The following is a 23622-nucleotide window of genomic DNA, read 5'->3' as shown; positions in this document are numbered from 1 at the left end:
GGGAGTCAAGCTCTTCATTCTGGAAGGCTTTCAAGATACTGTCTGGAGCCAGGGCCTCAGCTGCACACCCCAAGGAGGCAGGAGCTACATCTGTTCTTTCTCTATGCTCATTGTGCTTGACTCAAAGTAGAGTTGCCATAAATAATTATTGAAACACAAAACTGCATCAAACAGACATAAGTTTGGCTTTGACATCTGTGAGTTGCTTGCTACTGTGAAGTCTGGTTCCCTTCCTACTGGAATCAGGACATTAAAAGTACCTGTCCTGTCATGTTGGATTGCCACAAGGAACAAATGACAAAGTCTATAAGGTACACAACACAGTACCCAACATACAGACTGTCCTAGATCACTATTTTGCTACGGTGATTTTTTTTTTTTTACATAACTCCAACAAATTTGACTAGAACAGCTAGCTCTTGTATTGCAAGAGCTAAAAAGGATTTTATTACTAGTATCATGTACGCAGTTGAAATTGTGTGATCTGATTTTCTTCTTTTTTTTTTTTTAATTATCATAACATCAGTGTTTAAAGCAGTGATCTCAGACTGTTGTTAACTACAGGAAGAAAGGGACCTTATAAACCTGATAGGACAAGATTGTTTTTAAAGAGTAGAGGCTGTGTTCATATATACCAGTACACCAAAATGAAACCAAGAACAAAGCTAAACTGCATGATGCTGTGCCAGTGCTGAGTCTGTGCTAATCAAGCCACTTGCTTGGTCTGTGTGTTCAGAGTCGGGGTAGATGATCTTAGGGCTCTGTAGCCATTCTCTACATAATCCTTGCCTTGTCTGGGATTCTAATGCAGAAGGCACAGTGCTAACGAGTCTCCTTACTTTTCAGAAATTGTATAGGCTTGGTTGGGAAGAGGCTCTGAAGAAAGGCTACGATCTCCCGGTTGATGCAATTTCTGTCCAGCTGGCCAAGGCATCAAGGGACATCGCTAGTGACGTAAGTGCTGGCGTGGGCAGAAGGATGTATTTTCAGCTGGGTGGGTGATGTAATGTTTGTTACTTTTGAAATGGACTTCTGCTCCTTTACCTCTTTCTACCCTTTTTACTCAGAATCGTCTCCCCCACCCTCTCCTTAAACATCAGAGGGGGCTCCCTGCCTCTCCCCCAAACATCAAAGGGGGCTGTTCAGGTCACCTAGTGGGCCAGAGGCCCTCTAAGACCCATTACAATAAGGTGGTGTTCCAGAGATTACAAAGAAACTGGACATGGGGGGGGGCTTATTTGCCTAAAATTAATATTCCTGTTTTCAATTTGCCTATTTTAGACAAATTCAGGGCAAATAATAAGTCAACTTTAGCAAGCTGATGTTGATAGTTTTTAATCTGCATATGTCTGAAAATTAGCCATCAGTCACTTTAAGTTAGCTCTAGACACTGAAAGTTCAGAAAGGCTCCCTTTACATTCTGTTGCCTATCTAGAGATCTGGTTAGTAGAAAAATGCCACTTGTGTTCCAAAGGGCAGATTCCTCACGTGGCTGAAAAAGTTGGAACTTTTGGTGACACCCTACACACGGTTCTCACATATACTAAGTTTTTTTATAAGTCATATTTCATTTCCATATATATAAATACTTTATTTGCTAATCCCAAAAACTGACTAGAAGAAATTCAGATTGTCTTGGGTGGGTGAGGTGGGTTAAGAAGGTTGCAGACAAACCTGAATGTCTGAGTTCAGTCCCACATGTTGGAAGGAGAGACTGACTCCTACAAGTTGTCTCCTGATCTCCACATGTAAACCATGACATGTATGTGTACCCTCACATGTATACATGTGAATAAATAAATAAATAAAATTAATTTATGGGGGCTGCTTTATCATGACAGTGACTATTGCCAAACAATCTGAGTTTTATCCTAGTGATCTACATGATGGAAGGAGAAAATGATTCCCACAAGTTATCCCTTGACCTCTACATGTACCGTTTGGCACACTTCTCTCTCTCCCTCCCTCCCTCTCTGTTTCTCTCTCATGAATGTTTTAATTTTTTTTTATTTTAGCTATAAAAACTTCAAAGAATCTTGATTTTTAGAGAACGAATTACCAAAGTGTCATAGGGGCATACAACTTTTAAAAATTTAAAATTAACAATGATTTGCAAGCTGGGCATATGGGCCCATGGCTTTAATTTCAGCACACAGGAGACAGAGGCAGCAGGCAGACATCTGTTAAGTTTAAAGGCCAGACTGGTCTACATGAGTTTTAGGACAGCCAGAGCTACATAATAAGACACTGTCTCAAAAAAAAAAAAAAAAAAAAAAAACGAGAAGGGAAAACAACCACAAGATTTGCTTCTACATATAGGCTGAACTAGAAGGGGAGAAAGAGAGCCTAAAAAAAAAAAAGAATCTGACAAGAAATTCTAAGAATACAAGGGGACATTCTAGGTAATTTAATTATGGTACTCCAAAAATACCAGGAAATAATTTGGACTCTCTCGCTTTCAGATCAAGACCTCATTAAATTGAACTGAAACAATGGTAAACCTACATGATAAAACAAACTCATTTTCATTTAGAGTTATATGCTAGTGATAGTGTAGCAATTGAGGTGATAGCCACAATTTCTCAGCAACCCAACGGCCAATAGTTCTTTATTCCTTTCCTTGCAAACCGACTTGAAACTTTACAATTAAATTAGCTACTTGTGAACTTTCCCACCACAGAAGAAATTGTATTTCCTCTTGACTTCAAATGGTTCTAATTTCCGTAGCATTTTGTAAAATTTGAGGTAGGTTTTGAGTGTATAATTTAATACACTTAAACTAATGGAAATTGGAGTTGGAAGATGCAAAGGTTGTTCAGTTCAATCTCTTGCCTGCCATCCTACCTTTCCTTGTGTGTGGTGTGGAGAGAGGATGCTGTGCTTGGATCCATGGATACTCACAAGCAGAGGACTTCCATGATCCTGAAGAGTGGCTGTTTTCTTGGTTGGCTTGTGTCCAGCTATTAGCAGACTTCTTTTTGTTTGTACGTACTATTTTTATAATCAGATTTAGGTCTGTGTTCTAGACTATCATAAAGTAGCTTATTTCTTCTCTTAGTTGACATTTCCTCAAGCATTCCAGTTTCAGTATTCTCCTTTGGTTTTAGTTTTATAGCTACATTAGCCTTCTATTAGCAGTTCCTTCTATTTGTGATTTGTTCTGTTTTGTCGTCTTCAAATAGTGTGTCAAATTTTACTGTTTCGTTGGTACAGGAGCTCAGGCCAGCTTAAATAAGCTGCTAGTATGTGTTTATCTATGCTCCATACAGAATTGATGGCTCTGCTTTTTATAAGCAGTTTTGCCAGGATGTCCATATCAAGGGCTATGTTGGGTAGCTTTTCTATCGCTATGACCAGAGCACCACATAGAGACAAGCAAGGAAAGATGGTAGTATTTTGAGTCACAGTTTCCAATACATTATCTATCCTGGCAAAAGAGGCATGGTGAGCACCCCAGTTCCTATCACTGCAAGCCTGAAAGATGAAGATAGGAAAGCTGACTCTCATCCAGCTTTCTCCTTCTCCCTTTTCATTCAGCCCAGGCCCTCAGTTCCTGGAACTCTGAGATCCATATGCAGAGTGGGTCTTTTTCCTTCTAGAGTTGCCCTTACAGACACAGTCAGAGGTGTGCTCTCAGTCTTAGATGATTCTATATCCAACCAAGGTGACAAGGCAGATTAACCAGCATAAGGGTGTAGTCAACTTAAAGTCCAGAATCACTTGGTGTGTATAATCTGAGGGAGCAGAGGCTATGTCTGTTCGTTCTGCTACGTGTTTAGTCCCTAAAATTACACTAACTGCCTGCCGTTCACTTATTAGCAGTGCTGTTGTCAGTTAGTAATGTCATGTTCCCCAACTAAATCTTTCTGGATTTTACTTTTGTTATCTTAAATGTACATAATTTTTTTTCGCCTACCCGCCAAGATGTTGAGCTGTCGTGAAAGTTTGTGTCTAACTAAAACATCAAGATATTCCTACCTGTGCCCAGAAGAAATAAATTCCAATCTAGATAAAGCTATATAACCTGATCATGCAAAAATTCTCTAATCTACATTTTTGCTTGCTCACCAGATCATACATCTTCATAATTCTTTCTGTGTCATTCAGCCCCGATTTCTTTCTCACAAACATGTAACAAGCATTTTGCTAAATGTTATCCTGAAGTCAGCTAACAATGCTGGCACATATTCCTGCCTTTAGGTGAAATTAATTTCTCATGATAACCTCTCTTGATACTCAGCTATGTTCCAATCTTTGGATAGATCTAATTAAATAGGATTTACATAAGGAAGACAACATTTCCTGTGAGGTTAGCTCAGAAATCATTCTTTTACATCTGTTTTGTTTGTTTGGGTGTTTTGGTTTTTTTTTTTGGCAAGTATAACAACAAAGCAAGTTGAGTTTAACTTAGCTTTTGTTTATGTTATTTAAAAGACTGTGTTTTCTGATTTCAGTTTAAATATAAACAAGGCTACCGGAAACAACTGGGACACCATATTGGATTCCAGAGTGTGCAAGATGACCCAAAGCTTGTGCTATCAATGAATGTAGCCAAAATGCAGAGTGAAAGAGAGTACAAGAAAGACTTCGAGAAATGGAAAACCAAATACACCAGCCCTGTGGACATGCTAGGTGTGGTGTTGGCCAAAAAGTGCCAGGCCCTGGTCAGTGATGTGGACTACAAAAACTATTTGCATCAGTGGACATGCCTGCCGGATCAGAATGATGTCATCCAAGCTAAAAAAGTCTATGAGCTGCAAAGTGAGGTCAGCATCTATCAAATTTGGTAGCTTAAAATTACTCCACATATTAATAGACTTTTATTTGAAAAACTGCAATTGGAAAGAGGAATTATCTTTGATCACCTAAACCATACCTTTCTGTAATGGACAGCATCTACTAGTCATGGCGAAGGTGAAGGTGGGATTTTGATGGCTTGTCTTGTCCTTTCCTAGAACATGTATAAATCTGACCTTGAGTGGCTAAGAGGCATAGGATGGAGTCCCTTGGGTTCTTTGGAAGCAGAAAAGAACAAGCGGGCTTCAGAAATCATCAGTGAGAAGAAATACCGTCAACCTCCAGACAGAAATAAGTTCACCAGCATCCCTGACGCCATGGATATAGTTCTGGCAAAAACAAACGCAAAAAACAGGAGCGATGTGAGTATTTCTCTAGAAATGGATGGACTAGAATAGGTTACAGTGCTTGCTACCTGGCCATTAGTAGCATCTGCTTAGTAAATGAGTAAAACAGGAACACCACCTCGTCACTTTTAGTACGACATCATGTTCTATATTGGTTTGAGCTATTTGAATTGTCAACCACTTTACACTAAATAATTATGGTTTATTGTCAGTCTTAGTTCAACCAAGTTTCCTTACTTAGCTAAACTATAATAAAAAAAATGTTGAATTTTTTTTTTCTTTCAAGGACCTAGGTATTTTTGATTGGGACAGAGTGTGGGAAGGGGAGCAATGCTGGGAGTCTTACCCAGCGGAAATGTTATAAAGAAGCAAGTTTGGGGTTTGTTGTTGTTGTTGTTTATCACAGAGCCACATCTCCCATATAAGGATATATTTTCTAAGGATAGTTGCCTAGCATGCATGAGGCCCTAGGTCCAATTCTCAGTATCAAAAAAAGTATGCTTTATTTTACAAAATGATTATGCTGCATTTGGTCTAGCTGAATCAAGATCATGCAGTAATTCTATAGCATAGTAAGTATATGTTCAGCACGGACAGCAGTGCTTGGCATAGACTAGGCACTTAACAAGTGCTAATTGGATGAGATAAGCAGAAGCAGCTACGTGGAATATTTTTGTACAGAGAAGAAGGCAGACACCGTTGCTGCTCAGCCTAAGCTCGACCATTCTAAGACGCTCAGTCGAGTGTGGTGGGACTCCAGAACACGCAAGGAGGCCTGAGGAGATAGAAATGATAACCGTGTGGGTCCGAAGAGGCTCTTTGTACACTGTGTCCATGTGGTCTCCATTTTCAATGACGTATTAGTTCTCACCTGATACATAAGGCTGTATTTTACAACTGATAACTAACCTCCTCTCCTCCTAGCCGAACACAGACAACAATTTTGTTTTCCAAAAGCCGTAGCAGACACAAGCCTGCCAGTCTCTTTCTGGCTCAGTCTCCATTTCTTCTTCTACTTCCTCTTCCTCTTCCTCCTCCTCCTTTTTTGTCTTTGTGATCTATTTGACTGCAAAAGGTAGAAAAACAAGCAAGTACATTTTAAGTTTCATTTTATTTTGGGTTTTGTTTGTTTCCCTAAACTTTGCCCATTTCTTGGAATTTTAATTTCTTTGAAAGAAAAAAAAAATACAAATTCTGAACCAAGATGATAATCAAGGGAAAAGACTAGACTATAAAGCTGACCAGTCCATATCATAGTTGCTGGGATGCTAACATAGCAAGTCCGTCAGAGCTTTGCACAGCCAAGCAGTAGCCAGGCCAGATAGGGTCCTTGAGCCTCTTCTTTTGAATGTACTGATGTAAATAGTATGAGCACTCATTGTGCATTTTGTGGGCTCAAGGAGGCATATAATGTTGAAAATTTGTCAGGTTTAGTGGTTCTCAACTGGGATACTTTTGCCCCCTGTAAGAAATTCTGACAGTATGTAGAAAGTTTTTTTCTCGTGGCTTTTCCCAACTTGGAGGTGATGTGCTGCTGGCCTCTAGTGGATAGAAAGGCATGGCTACTAAAAATCCCACAAGATACCACAAGATACAATCAAGAGCCACCGATCCTGTAACACCAACGATCATGAGGACCAGAAAGATTATTGAAGAACTTGAGAAAAACGTATATTACTATCAATGAGCCTTTTTCAGTTTGGTCCTGAAGGCCTAATTAACTTCCCCGGGGTCATCTGCATGATAGAAAGTATATTCATACAGAAGAAAAGTAGCAACCCTTTGAATGCCCCATCCTGTACATCTTAAAGGGAACCTGACAAATGTAAGGAATTACTGAATCCTTGAAAGTGTTTATGCTGGAGGGCTGGTGAGATGGATCGGTGATCCTGGAGGCCACGTGGTGAACGAGAAGCCACTCCTGCAAGCTGTCCTCTTGCCTCCATGTGTGAGCCCTGGCATCTGATACACACACACACACACACACACACACACACACACATACACACACGAAGTAAATATTTTTAAAAAATCAATATTCATTCACTTTTACTACTAATAACCTTTGTAGTGAAAGAAAAATATTTCCCCTGGCTGACGATGCAATCCGAGGTCACATATTGCATTTATTCTTACTCTGAACTATTTCCTCACTACCTTTCTGTCTTCTGAGTCTTTAATGTTGATGGCAGGTGCCGTTTCTCCTTCGCCTTGAGTTTTCCAGGGCGTCCTCACAATGGTTCAGATCGTGTCTTTTCAAGAGGAGGCCACACACTGTCTTCCTCAGGCCTCATGAGGGGAAGTTGTCTTAGGCCTGATCATTAGAACTTTTACCACTTACTTAAAGTGATATTGCCAGGTTCTTCAGCTATTGACTTAAGCATTTTATCTCTTGAAAAAAAATTTAAAGACAGAGTCTCACTGTGTATTCCTGGGTGACCCCAAACTCTCTGAGATGCCTGCCTCTGCCTCTCAAGTGCCAGGATCAAAGGTGTGCGCTACCACATTTGGCAAAATATCATCCACGCACCAAGAGTGGGGTTCAAAACTTGTAATTGATAAATTTCTTGTTGATAAGTTTGATACTATGTAAATATCCTATTGTTTTCTTCTCATGGTCTTCTGTTGAAGATAGACATGAAGATGGTTTTAGCATAGCCAAGAGAGTTTGATAAATTTTTAAACTGTCCTTTTTGGGAATCCCAAATTCTCCATCAATTTACTTATCATCCAAAATATTCATATAACTATAAATAGTAAACCAAATGAGAACTAAGATTCCCTAATTCCTAGGCATGATTTGAATAGGCCATCTTTTGATAAGGCAGTTAAACACTAAGGGGAATTTTGATGGCCAAAAGAATGGAAATGCTATTCTATTTGAATACTATCAATAAAGTTTTTATTTCCTATATTGTTTTCCATAGAAAGTAGTATCTGTAACTTCAAAAAGGTGATCCATAATCTATATTTTGAAAGGTAGTTGTATATCAGATAGGAAAATGGTGCCAATTCTCTGCTTCTATTGCCGTCTTGTTATCAACGTTCAATGCATATGAACTTGATAGACCCATCTAAAGCCCAGTGTTGAATCAGAAGCTGACAATATCATTGATAAAACTGTCGTTTCTCATTTTAGAGACTTTACAGAGAAGCTTGGGACAAGGACAAGACTCAGATCCACATCATGCCTGACACGCCTGACATCATTCTGGCTAAGGCAAACTTAATCAACACAAGCGATGTGAGTTTCCAAGTGCAGTGTGCCTTTTCCGAAAGCTCTGCTAACCACTCCCGTGTCGGCGAAGATGTCTGAAAGTTCTTTTGAATCCCCAAGTCCTTTTAATTAGCAGACTAAGAGTGGCTCTGAGTCCTTATTTGGTGGCATTTGCACATCCAGTGTTGGCGCTCCCTACCTCGAGCAGCATTAGAGCACAGATCACTCTCTCTTTGCGTTTTATTACAAGTGCTATCATAATGAAGTGTTTATACCATTCTCACTCTCTCCTGTGTGGGCAGAAACGGTTCTTACCGGATCCGCATTGCTTACAATGTTTTGTGCTTGACAAATAGGCAATGGGATTCTGGGCAAAACTACATTTGCACATATTCTGAATTATTCAGTTATGTCACAAGTGAATGAACAAATTATTAACACATGAGTTTTAAAATTCAGAAAAGTCTTTTTTTTTAAATATTATTTATGAAGGACCATCTTGTCTCCACAGTCAGTCTTTCTTTCAGTGGCTCTGTGAAATGAGGTAGATACTGACTCTTGATGCACTAACTAATGAAGGGATAGCCCCTCGCTGTGTCTTTTCCCATGGGAAGAGTAAGACTGAAAGGCTTTTTCTTCCTATTGTAACTTCTAATGGAAACACAACATTAACTGGAAAATACCACCAAAATGATAATTCATCTTTCTGTCACTTAGCTTCTGTTGCATTCTCTAAAGTTCTTCGGAAGAGCTAACATTTAATTTTGTGTCTTTGGTAATCAAAGAGCTTTAAACTTTAATGATCATTAGCAATTCATAGACATACTGTCCAGTTACATTGGAATGGTCTAGAGTACAGACTATTTTCATGGACTCTTTAAGTATGAAGTACATTGGCTTCATTATTCTGCTTATTCATTATACTCTTTATGGAGAGTGGTTTTCCCAGAGTGATTGTCTTCATCTCTCAACAGAAACTCTACAGAATGGGTTATGAGGAGCTGAAGAAAAAAGGTTACGATCTTCCTGTTGATGCCATTCCGATCAAAGCAGCGAAAGCATCCCGGGAGATTGCCAGTGAAGTAAGATGTTATGTCCTTTAAATAGTGATTTGATTGCAATGGGAGTAATTTTAAATTGAAGAAAAATCATCTAAGGGATTGCAAATTAAAAAGGAGTGATGATCCCAGACATGCAGAGTAGGATAAGGGTAAATCCGAAGGTCAGTTTATTGTGTATAAGATTTGTGGCTGAATTTAGCCTTTAATCATATCAAAAACTGGAAATCTGTATCTCTACAGGCTTAGCAAGATTTTTAGAATTAATAGGTTTTGAAAATTGCCTCAAAGGTGGCAATGAAAATTATTTTTTTAAAGAAATGAGATATACTTTTGTTCCTTCAGTACAAATACAAAGAAGGCTTCCGAAAGCAGCTGGGCCATCACATAGGAGCCCGGAACATCAAGGATGACCCCAAGATGATGTGGTCCATGCATGTGGCCAAGATCCAGAGTGACAGGGAGTACAAGAAGGACTTTGAGAAGTGGAAGACCAAGTTCAGCAGCCCAGTGGACATGCTGGGTGTGGTGCTGGCCAAGAAGTGCCAGACGCTGGTGAGCGACGCAGACTACAGGAACTACCTACACCAGTGGACGTGCCTGCCTGACCAGAATGACGTCATCCATGCCCGGCAGGCCTACGACCTCCAGAGCGATGTGAGTCTACGGTTTTCCTTTGTTCCCATGAAACATACTATTCCCTTTCCTAACGCCCAAACTCCGCCTAGGAATCCCAGCAGCATGATTCTTCAAAGAAAGAGTCTATAGTGAAATATTCTGGATAGCTGATGTAGGCAATGAAGAATTGAGTCATTCTCTACAGATTTCTCTCACTTTGCGAAACATGCTTCTAATCTGAGCATTTCGTTAAACTTCCGAAATTATCCAGGAAGCCAAATCTTAAATATTACAAACACGTCTGTATCATGTAACAGCACATAAACTCCTATCCCCTTGTGGATAAATGCTTACATTTGTGGCTTGTCACTTGAAATTGCAGAATCTGTACAAGGCTGATCTTCAGTGGCTGAAAGGCATCGGCTGGATACCCGCTGGTTCCCTCGAAGATGAGAAAAACAAACGAGCCACTCAGATCCTGAGTGACCACGTTTACCGTCAGCACCCAGATAAATTCAAGTTTTCCAGTCTCATGGACTCCATTCCGATGGTTTTGGCAAAAAATAACGCAATAACCATGAACCATGTAAGTCCTGTAACTGTTTCTGGTGGAAGCTGGCAACACTCTTTCTGTAGAAAGAAAAATCACTTTCTGTTCTTCTCCATAACATTTAAGCGTCTCTGAAGGAAATGTACTTCTTACTGACAGAGACACTGAAAGCTGAATGCATCACAAGAATTGACTCACAAAGCATGGTTTCAAAGTGTTCATTAGTGACCTGTCTTCTTGTCATTCTTAGCACCTCTACACAGAAGCCTGGAATAAGGATAAAACCACCGTCCACATTATGCCTGATACCCCTGAAGTGATATTGGCTAAACAAAACAAAATAAATTACAGTGAGGTAAGCATTTATAACATGTGATATCTTTCCCTTACATTATGCTTTGTAAGTCAAACTTACAGTTATTTACGGCTGTTGCAGAAATTATATAAGCTTGGCCTGGAAGAAGCCAAGAGGAAAGGCTATGACATGCGGCTCGATGCCATTCCTATCAAGGCAGCCAAGGCCTCCAGAGACATTGCCAGTGACGTAAGTACATCCCAGGGAGTCAGGTATGCCTGGGAAGTTCTCAGGTCAGCTTCGGCACCAGGGTCCCTTTGTGTCTCTTAGATTTACACTGGAACAAGCTATAAAGTTAAAACTGTTGCTGGTAGTTTATTACATCAGCAAGTAGCTTAAAATAATGATAGTGAACTTGTGGCTTTGAGCTATGCATCAGCTGTAAGAATGAGCATTTCACGGTATGTGCACTGCAGGCTGAACCAAAGTGCTACACCCTTAACTGAAGTTGGGATCTTTTTTTTACTTCTCCACCTGATGTATTTCTTACGCTTACAACACTTTTTCTTTTGTTGTTGGAGTTCTTCAAAACTTAATCCATGCTGGATGAACTAATGTATCTAGGCAGATAGGACACATCACTCAAAAGTCCAGCCATCCACGTGGGCCTTGTGTTTGTCTCGGCCTCCAGTGCCTGGCCACAGGTTGTTTACTCTCTTTATTACACGATAGTGGGTTAAACACAGCCAATTCCAAAGCAGCATGTACATATGCTCGGTCACTTCCGCATGCTCTGCTAATATCCCCTTTTTCATTCTTTGCCTTATTTAAAAGATGCTCACATTGTTAAAATGTTTTATTCATGCTTTTGTCCTTGAGTCAAAAAATACATTGTTATTTTGTTTCCAAAATAAAGAAAATGATTATCACATTTAAAAACAACTGAGCAACATAACAGAGTTTAATATTAATATTTAACATGTAATGACATGCCCACTAACATTAAAACACGTGTTCATAAAGAATTTTAGTGACATAGAAAAATGCTTATATAATAACTATAAAAGCAGGCAAAACCCATAAACTTATGACTCATATTCTAATTATATTCTTTCACACATATACACCACAAAGAGCCCTGTGTAGTAAAATAATATATTTGTGTTCTTCTTTTTAGTGTTTTGCTTATTTTTACATAATACAAAATACATATATTACATATTCAAAGGAAATCATTATGTTTAATGAACAAAACAATTTTGTCCTAGTGGATATAATTTTCTAAAGGTCAAAGCAGACAACCAGCTTTTCTTTTCTTCTTGCAGTTCAAATATAAGGAAGGCTACCGTAAGCAGCTGGGCCACCACATCGGAGCCCGCGCTATACACGATGACCCCAAGATGATGTGGTCCATGCATGTGGCCAAGATCCAGAGTGACAGGGAGTACAAGAAGGACTTTGAGAAGTGGAAGACCAAGTTCAGCAGCCCAGTGGACATGCTGGGGGTGGTGCTGGCCAAGAAGTGCCAGACGCTGGTGAGCGATGCGGACTACAGGAACTACCTGCACCAGTGGACGTGCCTGCCTGACCAGAACGATGTCATCCATGCCCGGCAGGCCTACGACCTCCAGAGTGATGTGAGTGCTGATGATCATGGATAACAGTGAGTTTATCGTACCGAAGAAGGTTTAAATAGGTGGTCCAGAGCTCACCTGTGCCTGCAAGTGTGTGAAGGGATAGCATGCCTACTCTCCTTTTGAATGCTAATCCTTAGCAGTCACACAAAATAAAGTGGTATTCTGAACCTGTTACCTATTTCATTATAGTTTTAAGAGTCTTCTAACTTGATTTTATATCTTTTGTCTAAAGATGCAGTCCCATTGTGGAAATAAATATTGACTGACTGTTTTTGTCAACAGAACATGTACAAGTCTGATCTCCAGTGGATGAGAGGCATTGGCTGGGTGCCCATCGGCTCTCTGGATGTGGAAAAATGCAAAAGGGCCACTGAAATCTTGAGCGACAAAATCTACCGTCAGCCCCCCGACAAATTCAAGTTCACCAGTGTGACCGATTCTCTGGAGCAGGTGCTGGCCAAGAACAACGCTATCACCATGAACAAGGTGAGAGGTCAGAGCTCAGGGAAGCCACGTGGGGTTGCTGAAGCTGAATCCGAAAACAGGAACATGATTAAGAAAAGTTTTACACAAGACAGTTCTATTTTTTATCATTTCCTAGTTCTCTAATATATTATCTAATATGGTACTCATATTTTACTATTGGCTTGTTAGTATTTCTTGGTTTTGATAAAATGGCCTATTTTGTGGAAAAATAATCATTGCCTAGAAATACTTATTCTTACTTTCCTTTTAGTTTGCACAAGTTTTCAGATTATCAGAATATATATTACAAATCCATATCCCACTATGAGAAGTATATAATATAAAATTTAAGTAAAATACCATAACCTTGTCTCCTTTGTTCATAAGTTCTCTAAGGTCTTGAAACTTCCTGTTGGCATTGGTGTTTTTTCTGATGAGTGTGAATCTCCTTTGATAGCGTTTGTACACAGAAGCCTGGGACAAAGACAAGACGCAGATCCACATTATGCCAGACACACCAGAAATCATGTTGGCGAGAATGAATAAAGTCAACTACAGCGAGGTGAGAGTTAGATGCCAGTCCTCAAGCATCTGTACTGTTCTTCACTTCAATCGATCATTCCGCGCTGATAGAATGGCAGCTCTGTAAAGAATCACCTTTTCTCAATTCATGAGAAAGCCAACGATTGAATTTCTCAATCACTATTATAAATGCTTAACTTTCAGATGAGTAACCATTTATGGTAATGCAATTTTTGCATTAATTACAAGAATTAATGATTCTAACAGATTCTAACAATAATTGTAAGATGAAGTACAACATTTTCTTTTATTTAATTTTTTTTTCTTTAATGCATTCTGTTTTATGTGTGTGGATGTTTTGTCTGCATATATATCAGTTCACCGTGTGCATGACTGGTGCCCACAGAGGCCAGAAGAGGGTGTTGGATATCCTGGAACTGGTGTTACAGCTGGTCAACTGATGGCTGTGAGCCATGTTATGTGTGCTGGGAATTGAACCCAGGACCTTTGGAAGAGTAGTCAGTACTCTTAACCACTAAGCCAACTCTCTAGCCTGGTTCTCAAAGGTTGCAACCCCTTTAAGGGTCAAATGTTCCTGTCTCAAGGGTCACCTAAGACCATCTGCATATCAGATATTTCTATTATGGCTCATAACAGTAGCAAAACTATAGTTATGAAATTGCAACAAAAATAATTTGACAACAACATAAGGAACTGTATTAAGGGGTCACAGCATTAGGAAAGTTGAGAAGTACTGCTCGGGCCCCTCTTTTATTAACTTTAAAAGTGAAGTAATTAAAAACAGAATATACATACGTCTCCCCTTAGCGCTGGTGCAAAGCCTCATATATATATTTTCTATGTCTAGCATATTGCTCTTAAATTCTGGTGTAGTGTTAAAACTTCTGATTTCTAAAGTATAAGAATAAAGCCAAGGTCTAAAAATCCCAGAACCACCTGACAGGAAACTGTGCCAGGTTGATACAGGAATGAGCCTGTTTCTTTTTGTATCTGGTGAGCATGAGATCATGGGTCCCCGCTTTAGAATCTGTGTCTTAGGCAGAGAGAGAGGTCAGTCCCCTCACCAGGAGAGACACCCCACACACAAGATTGTGCCACCTTTGCTTAAGAATTCCCCCATGACAAGGAGCTTGTTTCATAAGTCAATCCATTTGTTCTGGAAATTTCCATTTGAAAAAATGTTTCTCTTACATTTCTCTCTGAAAGTCCCCAAAAGTCCTCTGAAGTTGGCAGTACCAGCCTGTACACAGACATAGAGATACCCCACCACTGTCCTTCCCTGCCAGCCCCTTTCCCCAGGTCCTTTGTAAGCTTAACATCCCCACAATCCTGGAATCCCTTCCGCTGCTCAGACGTGGCTCTGAGCTAAATGAAATACCATAAGTGAGTTATGGTCAGGACTGCTGGTTTTCATCTCTCTGACCTGTGGCCTGCATTTCTGTACCCTGCTGGGGCACACTGGCTGCTGTGTCAAGGCTGGTATGCATGCTCTGGAATCCTCTGAGACTCTGAGGCCTTTCACAAGAGCTAAAGTTAAGCTGGGTTCCCCCCTAGGCTGCGTGTGTGCATTTGTAATTAAATCTAGCTCACAGATTGACATTTATCCCCGTGTAATTTCTTCCTGTTAGACTGAGGCTACAGGTTTAAGCCCATAGAGATCTTTGTGAATCTAAGATCTTGACAGAGGTCTATTACCCTTTTCCTCTGAGCTTTGTGCCACCAGCAAGTTGAATACCATTTCTCTGACAGGACAGATCAATAGACTATTACCCTTCTGCACAATGTAACTGTAGTTGTAGCGCTTGTATAAACAGCTCTTAATTGTCACCCAAATGTATCAAGCCCTCCAGCTGGAATGTTTGAGTCTGTATTTCTGGGTAGGGCCATGTTGCTGGTCAGGCATGGCAGGAAGAACTCCCTTGCCTGAGTTCAGTGCCTCCTGTGCTGGCAAGCACCTTACCTCGGAGTTGTATCCCTAGCTCTGAGTGCCACATTCTTTTTCTTAACTGCAAGTGTTCTGTCCCGACTCCAGAATCTTTTTGGTCCATGTCCGACATCCCTCACTGGTAGCTCATCCCACTCCTTCGCATGTTCTCTCTTCCCCTGACCACCAGCTTCCATAGGCTACCAGTCTGTGGACTCCTGGCTTATCATTCAAGGTACAAACCAGGGCAGCCCTCTGCAGAAAGCTTCTTCGTTCTTAGATCGCAGTGGATAACTGCTTCCTGGAATGCTGTTGTCTCTGTGGTTGACCTCTGTGGTTAAATTGCCTACTGTGGTTTGGCTTCTCAGCAGTGGGTCCCCTAAGTCCCCTAAGTTACCAGGCTCTCATCACTTCTCCTCATCTTAGTCTGTGCCAAATACAGAGCATAGTCACAGGCACAAAGGCCAAATAGACTGAGTTAATGTCCATGAACAACAGTTCATCTACATGTTTCCACCTTTGGCATTAGCTTGATTTCTCTGGAAACATCTTACATGTATATTTGTTTATTTAATCCATTGTAAAATGTTAAAATAATCAGCTGTAATATTCTTCATAGGTATTTTCTTTGTTGCAAAAGATGAAGTCTTGGAACTCAGAAATCATATTATATAATAAGCACTGTATGGCGAGGTTTATGAATTAATGAAATCTTCTATTAGTTTTTAGATATGAACATCGACATCTAACCAATTTTTTCTTTCTTTTGAATGATGGCCCAAATTTAGAGTCTGTATAAACTCGCCAATGAAGAAGCAAAGAAAAAAGGCTATGACTTACGAAGTGATGCCATCCCTATCGTGGCTGCCAAGGCCTCCAGAGACATCGCCAGTGACGTAAGCTATCAATCTTCATCCCATCCCTTCCCTGCTTCCGTAGCATGGTGTGGCATTTTCACAGAACTGAAGCTTCACAAAGTACTTCCCATAGGGTGTGCTTGTAAAGCATTTAAGAGACTAAGGCAGGAAGAATGCCCCCATCAGCCTCAACTATGTCACAAGGAGGAGACTAGCCAGAGGCTCAAACCAGTGCATCCTAGTGTTTCTATGGCTGTGACAAAACAGCTCAAATCAAAAAGCAACTTGGAGATGAAAAGGGTTTATTTCGCTTACACTTCCATATCACTTTTCATCGCTGAAGGTATCACTTTTCATCACTGAAGGAAGTCAGTCAGGCGCTCAAACAGGGCAGGGACCTGGAGGTAAGAGCTGATACAGAAGTCATGGAGGGGTGCTGCTTACTGGCTTGCTCTTCATGGCTTGCTCAGCCTGCTTTCTTACAGAACCCAGGACCTCCAACAAAGGGATGGTCACATCCATGATGGACTGGTTCTCCCCCTCACCCCCATCAATCACTAACTAAGAAAATGCCCTACAGCGAGGTCTTAGGAATCTTCTCAATTCAGGTTCCCTCCTTTCAGATAACTCTAACTGTGCCCAGCTGACATAAAACGAGTCAGGACACAGTGTGTTTCTCAAACAAACAAAAAAAAAATTATCTTCTTTGTATGAAATTTTTCAGAAACCTGGTTTTGGAGAGAATGAGAAACTTGGTATTTGTGAAAGGGTTTGTGTTCCCAGAAAGAAAAAGAAAATTACTTCCCAGGAACAGAGTTTGAGAGAATGCTAGAGCAGAGCTGCAGGCTTGGAGAAGTTTATTTAAGAGTGACCATACACTCAGAGGAAAACCTACAGTGACACTCACAAGCCTGAATTCTGTTGAGGATCAATGTCTAGCTTTTATGTGGCATTTTAATGTACAGTATCTAAAAATGCATGCACCACTTGATGTTACAACACACCCTTGTCAGATTATGAGGAGAAAGCATTTACCAGTACCAGTTGGAAGCGCCTAGCTCAGGCTTATATCTTACTTATAAATCCTGGCTATGCAGTATAGCACCCCCTTTCCCTGCCTCATCCCAGGATAAAACCATCTTGCTTTCCTGGTGCCTTCCAGATTTTGAGGAATGGATACCTACTGTGAATATCAAGGCTCGTTGTTAACAAATATGGCGATAGACTTTTTTTTTCCTATTTCTTTTTTTTTATTTTAAATTTTTTTTCTTCACAATTTATTCATCATATATCCTGATTGAAGCCCCCTCCCTCAACTCCCTCCAGGCTCATCCTCCTTCCCTCACCATCCCCTTCCCCTATTCCACTGAAAGGGGACGTTCTCCACTGTTGCCATCTGCCCATAGTTTGTTAAGTCTCATCAGGACTGCCTGGATCCTCTTCCTCCATGGCCTGGCAAGGCTGCATCATCAGGCGCAGGTGATCTGAGAGCAGTCAGCTGAGTTCATGATAGAGGCAGGCCCTGCTCCCCTCACTCAGAGATCCACATGGAGACTGAGCTGCCAATCAGCCACATCTTAGGAAGGGGTCTAGGTCTTTTTTATGCATGGTCCTCTGTTGGTCCATCAGTCTGCAGGACCCCCTGGGCTCATATCTTTTAATTTTGTCAGTTGTCTGTGGGGCTCCTGTCCCCTCCATATCCCTCTATTCCCAAACCTCTCTTCCTCCATAAGACTCCCTGCACTCTGCCCAAAGTTTGGCCTTGAATCTCAGCATCTGCTTCAATCACCATAGTAAAGACAATATACAGCAAGCCTATAGTCAACATTAAACTAAACTGAGAGAAACTTAAATCAATCCCACTGAAATCAGGGATAATGCAAGGCTGCCCACTCTTTCCTTATCTCTTCAACATAGTTCTTGAAGTTCTTCCTAGAGCAATAAGACAATTAAAGGAGATCAAGGGGACTCAAATCAGAAAGAAAGAAGTCAAAGTATCACTATTTGCAGATGATATGATAGTATACCTGAGTGACCCCAAAAAAGTCTACCGGGAAACTCCTACAGCTGAGAAACACCTTCAGCAAAGTGGCTAGATACAAAATCAATTCAAAAAATTAGTAGCCCTCCTGTATACAAAAGACAAATGGGCTAAGAAAGGAATTAGGAAAACAACACCCTTCATAATAGCCATAAAAGACATAAATTATCTTGGTGTAATTCTAACCAAGCAAGTCAAAGACTTGTATGAAAAAAACTTCCAAGTCTTATTATGATTGTCTGTCTTAACTACTGTGTCTAGAGTAACAGTCCTTAAAGAAAACAGTTTTGCTCTTACCCTACAAGTGTGCAAGTTGTAAAGGTGACATACTTTGAACTTTGAAACTGTGAGGTAGGTTTAACTTTAACATTACATTAGGACCTACCAAATACATGCTCACATTCTCAAATGTGCTCTCTTGCTGAATAATATACATGCATTCCAACTGCTACTTTATCTTGAGCTATTATGCAACAGGACTGTCATGATCTTCATTAAGAAAATGTTTCGTGTCTGGTGATTTCAATAAATTACCTGTATCCATTCTTTAAAAAAAAAACAAAAACAAAAAAATCTTCAAGTCTTTGAAGAAAGACATAGAAGCCTTTTTTATACTAGGAATGGCTCACTTTATTTTTTTTGTATCAGCCCCCTCCATGCCAGCAATAATAAATAATTAAATAGTAATTTTTAAGAAACCTACTAAGAGCGTTCTCTGCATAAGCTTCAGATTGTACCCAAAAGTGGTAAATGCTGCCTTTGTCTCCATTTTGTGAATTATTCAAACAGCTTTCCTGAAATCAGTCTTAATACATGGTGAAGTTTAAACTAAACAAATGCATTCCCTCCAGTGATGGCATTCCTCTTCCCACTGATTCATCTGTACTTTCTAACTCAATCATGTTTAAAATTGGAAACATGCACTGGAGGTGACTGGCCTAAGTCCCACACTGAAATCATTGCATTTGCGATAATAAAAAAAAAAAAATACTGTTAACCCATGTGAAAATAGAACACAGTGGCCTTAAGCACACTCTTAAACAGTCGGGTTGCTATAGCAACTTTACCAAGATAAGCAGACTTTGTAAAAATGATAGAAATTTGCTAATAACACTGAGTGTGTGAATCTGGTATAGACTATCTCCTTTGTTGTACAAGCCAGACACTTTCTGGCTTCATAAACACACGATGCTCCTTGAATGCATTCCTTTCCTGCCATACTTTCAGTGTGTAAGATCCAACTCTTCAGGCTCCCTTTGTACAAGTGGCCTCATTCTGACTCCTGTCAGTGACCCTCCCCAGTGTGTATGCTTCCAGCCTTCAGGACTGTGTCTTAGTGCCAGGCCATAGGTTGCTTGAGGTAACCTGTGTATGTTGTGTGGAATCTATCTCCATCACCACATCAACAAACAGTCTCAAAGCTAAAGGGTGCTGACTAGAGTCAGTGCTCATCAGCTAAATTCAGTTCAACTATGATGAAACTAACATGATTTTGTACAACCATCAAAGTGTTTATAGTAGAAGGCTGATTTGTGAATTTTCATTTCAGTACAAATACAAAGATGGCTACCGGAAGCAGCTGGGCCACCACATCGGAGCCCGGAACATCAAGGATGACCCCAAGATGATGTGGTCCATGCACGTGGCCAAGATCCAGAGTGACAGGGAGTACAAGAAGGACTTTGAGAAGTGGAAGACCAAGTTCAGCAGCCCAGTGGACATGCTGGGTGTGGTGCTGGCCAAGAAGTGCCAGACGCTGGTCAGTGATGCAGACTACAGGAACTACCTACACCAGTGGACGTGCCTGCCTGACCAGAACGACGTCATCCATGCCCGGCAGGCCTACGACCTCCAGAGCGATGTGAGTATGCTGTCTGTAAAAGAGCCTCCAAGCTATATGAAAAGGTTAGCCCTTAGGCATAACCCATGGGCCTATTCAAGCTACGGTCTGTTGGTTGGTAAATGACATCTTTATAAGAAAATGCCACTTCCTAACTAGACTTAATTTTATAAAGACAAGACCATAATTAAGCAATGTGTAAAGCAAGGATCTACAAAAGGAAAATATTTCCTTATATTCTTTAGGAAGTTAACTGTTTTGAAAAGCAAAGTTTTAATTAAAAAAAAAAAAAAAAAAAAAACTCTGGAAGGCTGGTGGTAGAGGGTTTGTCTAGTGTGTGTAAGCCCTGGATCTAATCTCCAGCACCACACACGTGACACACACACACACTGCTGTAGAACTTGCTGTTGGATCTTGGTGGTCCTAGTCATTAGACTGCTAACGACAGTGCTGCACTCACGCTACTCTGAAGAGATGGTGCAGCTGCTGTGTTTGCAAGCTGTCGGACAGTTTTGCTGACATTTGCTCCACTTGTGTGGGGTGTCAGATGCTAACGACTAAACTGAGCATCCATTGGCAGTGGATGCCTGTCTCAGATCCGGGTGCGAAGAGCACATTCCCAACACTGGGTATTTTATAAACATTTGAGGCAATTACAAAGCATTAGAGAGCTTTGGAGAATGAGATGAATCGGCAATAATTATACATTAATGGCTGTTTCTCGGAGCTCTACAGCCACCGGCTCTGTGCTTTGTGGTTTGTGAAGAACAGGTGCTTAACAAGCATTGATCATATACAATTGCAACTCTGACAGACTGCTGGACATTGGTTGCTAAGTGCCTTTTCTGGACTGAGTTCCTCCCATGATGGTTGGTCTTTGCTGCATGAAGCATTCACGGCAGATAGAGCAAGGACTATGCTAGCCAGCCTTGCTGTGGCTCTTTAAGCATGTAAGCAGCCTGCATAGGGCAGTGCCCCAGGCTTCGTCTGTGAAATTCCATTTATCTTTCCCATTCAGCTCCCGAGGCTGCTGAAATTCTCCTAGCTAGCTGACCAGGGGTCCAGTGCCATGGTTGGGAAGTAGTTTTTGAATACTTATGGGGTATACAAATAACTTTAACAGAGAGAAATGGATGAAAACAAACTGAGAGACATCTGGCAAATCGGTTGTCTCTAGAAACTAGCCTGAGACTCCTTCCCTGAGAACTCAGTGGGAAAATGATTAAGACCCTATCCCAATGACGTGTGCACTTACTGTCACCAATCTTGGGCAGTACGGTAGCTGTCCACATTCTGGGAACATCAAGGGTTCCTATTACTATTATTATTATTACCATTATCATCATTATTATTATTTGTCCCTTGTCACATTAAGTCACTCATTGTGTTGTTGTTTGTTTAGTTGGTTAGTGGTTTTGATTTTTTGAGGCACAGTCACTCTGTGCAGCCCTTAATGTCCTGGAATTCACTCTGTAAACCACACTGGCCTCAAACTTATAGGGATCCACCTGCCTGTGCCTCCCAAATTGGGATTTTCGGCAGGCATCACCACAGTCCAGCTTTTTTTTTTTTTTTTAAGAAAAATAATTTGAAATATAAGAAAAAGTGCACTGAAGGCAACAATCAGGTTCAATCCAACCCCTCCCCAAAATCTGCACATACAGTTTTCCAACCCACATTGCTTCAAATGTTAATTTTCATTAAAATATATTCATTAATAACATTTTTACATGTTGTCAGTATTCTTAGAGAGTAAAGGTTGTGATGGCTACAGAATGTTTCCTGTGGCTAAGGCCATACATGGATCTGCTGATAGCTTGTTGTAGGCCATTCATGATTCTACTCGCTCTGCGTTGGCATCCTGTCCTGTGTACATTATTTATAAAATCCATTAACACAACTGACAGATGTTAGTTGGAATTGTCTCTCTCCTGACAGTTTAAATATTTGGCATATATTTACCATGAATGGGTCATTTTTGAACATAGTCGTTCCTGCTGTCTGCCTAAAACATTAAGCTTGCTTCCTATGGAAACAATAGAATCTCACTTTCTTATTGATGCCATTTGCATCTTCGCCATAAATGTGCTTCGCCCTTGATGAAGAGCTTCCGCCCTTTTCTCCTCTTCCCAGAATGTGTACAAGGCAGATCTCCAGTGGATGAGAGGCATTGGCTGGGTCCCCATCGGCTCTCTGGATGTGGTCAAGTGCAAGAGAGCCGCAGAGATCCTGAGTGACAACATCTACCGCCAGCCTCCAGACAAGTTCAAGTTCACCAGTGTGACCGACTCTCTGGAGCAGGTGCTGGCCAAGAACAACGCCCTCAACATGAACAAGGTGAGCCCAGCCACCTCTGACTTCCTATGCACTTTTACACTTGAATGGCTAGTAAATTCAAAGTTCCTCAAGGGGACAGGGTCACATTTAACTTTTAAATTGTTCTTGAAATATACTAAGCCTCATTGTTTCCAGTTTTAGTCTTGGTAACAAGCAGTAGGACCCAGATCGCTAGTATAATGCCTTTTTGCTAAATCTAGCTTATTTTTCCTAATTGTATCAACAATAATCCTGTTTTAATTTGACTTCTGAAGTGCCTATCTTAAGTGGTTTTCGTTCAACGCCTTACTTTATTTTTACAGCGGTTATACACAGAGGCCTGGGACAAAGATAAGACTCAAATTCATGTGATGCCTGATACACCGGAGATCGTGCTGGCAAGGCAGAACAGAGTCAACTACAGCGAGGTAGGGGCTTCCACAGCCGTGTGGAGATTCCCGTACAGGCTGGTGGGAGATGGGGATACTCAATAATGTGGCTCTTTCATGCAAACACTGGCCCGTTCCCTCTTGTTTCTGGGTTGAATGCTACATGTCAAGGGATTCTGCAAGTTAACAGAACCCACACTGTTTCTCACGTTATTCCTAGAGTGAGCCAATAGACCAAGGAGTATTTCACGGTACTTCTAAGGGGTCATCTTATCAGATAAAACACTGGCTAATCATTTACACCAATAAATAATATTCACCTTCAGCTAATGTGCTATATTTTAACTGGCTAAGTCTTATAGTCCTGGCAAGGAGTCTTTATTAAAGCACACATTTTCCCCCACACTGGTCTTGAATTAAAATTGAAAAAATGAAATAAAGGACAAAAAGCTATCAAAATAACGCTTCAGAAAAAAACTGCTAAAATTAAATTAGTTTAACTTTAAATTAATGTATGTGAGAGAGCTGAACAAGCCTGCTCTAACTGAACAGCAGAGGCGAGTTTCTCTGCCCTGCTCCAGGCTTCGCCCGACTTGGCAGTCCACCCCGACTTGGCTTAGAGATGTTGACTGTCTGGGAAGGCAGGAGACTGGATACTAGGAGAGAGCTGTCTGTATATGCTACAGACACATCCCCAACAGCCAGACAAATCAGTGTACCATCAGGGC

General features: G+C 40.8%; 1 protein-coding gene across 2 annotated transcripts in view; it reads left to right on the top strand.

Annotated features, from left to right (window-relative positions):
• The window catches only part of Neb (nebulin), a 192595-nt gene that overhangs the window by 65171 nt on the left and 103802 nt on the right, over positions 1 to 23622 (top strand). Inside the window, exons 50-65 of one of the 2 annotated variants that reach the window (XM_060390153.1) lie at positions 847 to 954; positions 4455 to 4766; positions 4956 to 5159; positions 8284 to 8388; positions 9336 to 9443; positions 9765 to 10076; positions 10420 to 10623; positions 10838 to 10942; positions 11024 to 11131; positions 12208 to 12519; positions 12802 to 13005; positions 13442 to 13546; positions 16240 to 16347; positions 19899 to 20210; positions 22323 to 22526; positions 22829 to 22933. In XM_060390153.1, the coding sequence (XP_060246136.1) occupies positions 847 to 954; positions 4455 to 4766; positions 4956 to 5159; positions 8284 to 8388; positions 9336 to 9443; positions 9765 to 10076; positions 10420 to 10623; positions 10838 to 10942; positions 11024 to 11131; positions 12208 to 12519; positions 12802 to 13005; positions 13442 to 13546; positions 16240 to 16347; positions 19899 to 20210; positions 22323 to 22526; positions 22829 to 22933 (2916 nt within the window). The remainder of the gene's footprint in view (positions 1 to 846; positions 955 to 4454; positions 4767 to 4955; positions 5160 to 8283; positions 8389 to 9335; positions 9444 to 9764; positions 10077 to 10419; positions 10624 to 10837; positions 10943 to 11023; positions 11132 to 12207; positions 12520 to 12801; positions 13006 to 13441; positions 13547 to 16239; positions 16348 to 19898; positions 20211 to 22322; positions 22527 to 22828; positions 22934 to 23622) is intronic. The other variant, XM_060390154.1, reaches the window with a different exon arrangement.

Source organism: Meriones unguiculatus, chromosome 8 (assembly GCF_030254825.1).
Source record: "Meriones unguiculatus strain TT.TT164.6M chromosome 8, Bangor_MerUng_6.1, whole genome shotgun sequence".
Lineage (NCBI taxonomy): Eukaryota > Metazoa > Chordata > Mammalia > Rodentia > Muridae > Meriones > Meriones unguiculatus.
The sequence above is the reverse complement of the archived record's forward strand: the minus strand, read 5'-3'. Positions and strand labels throughout refer to the sequence as shown.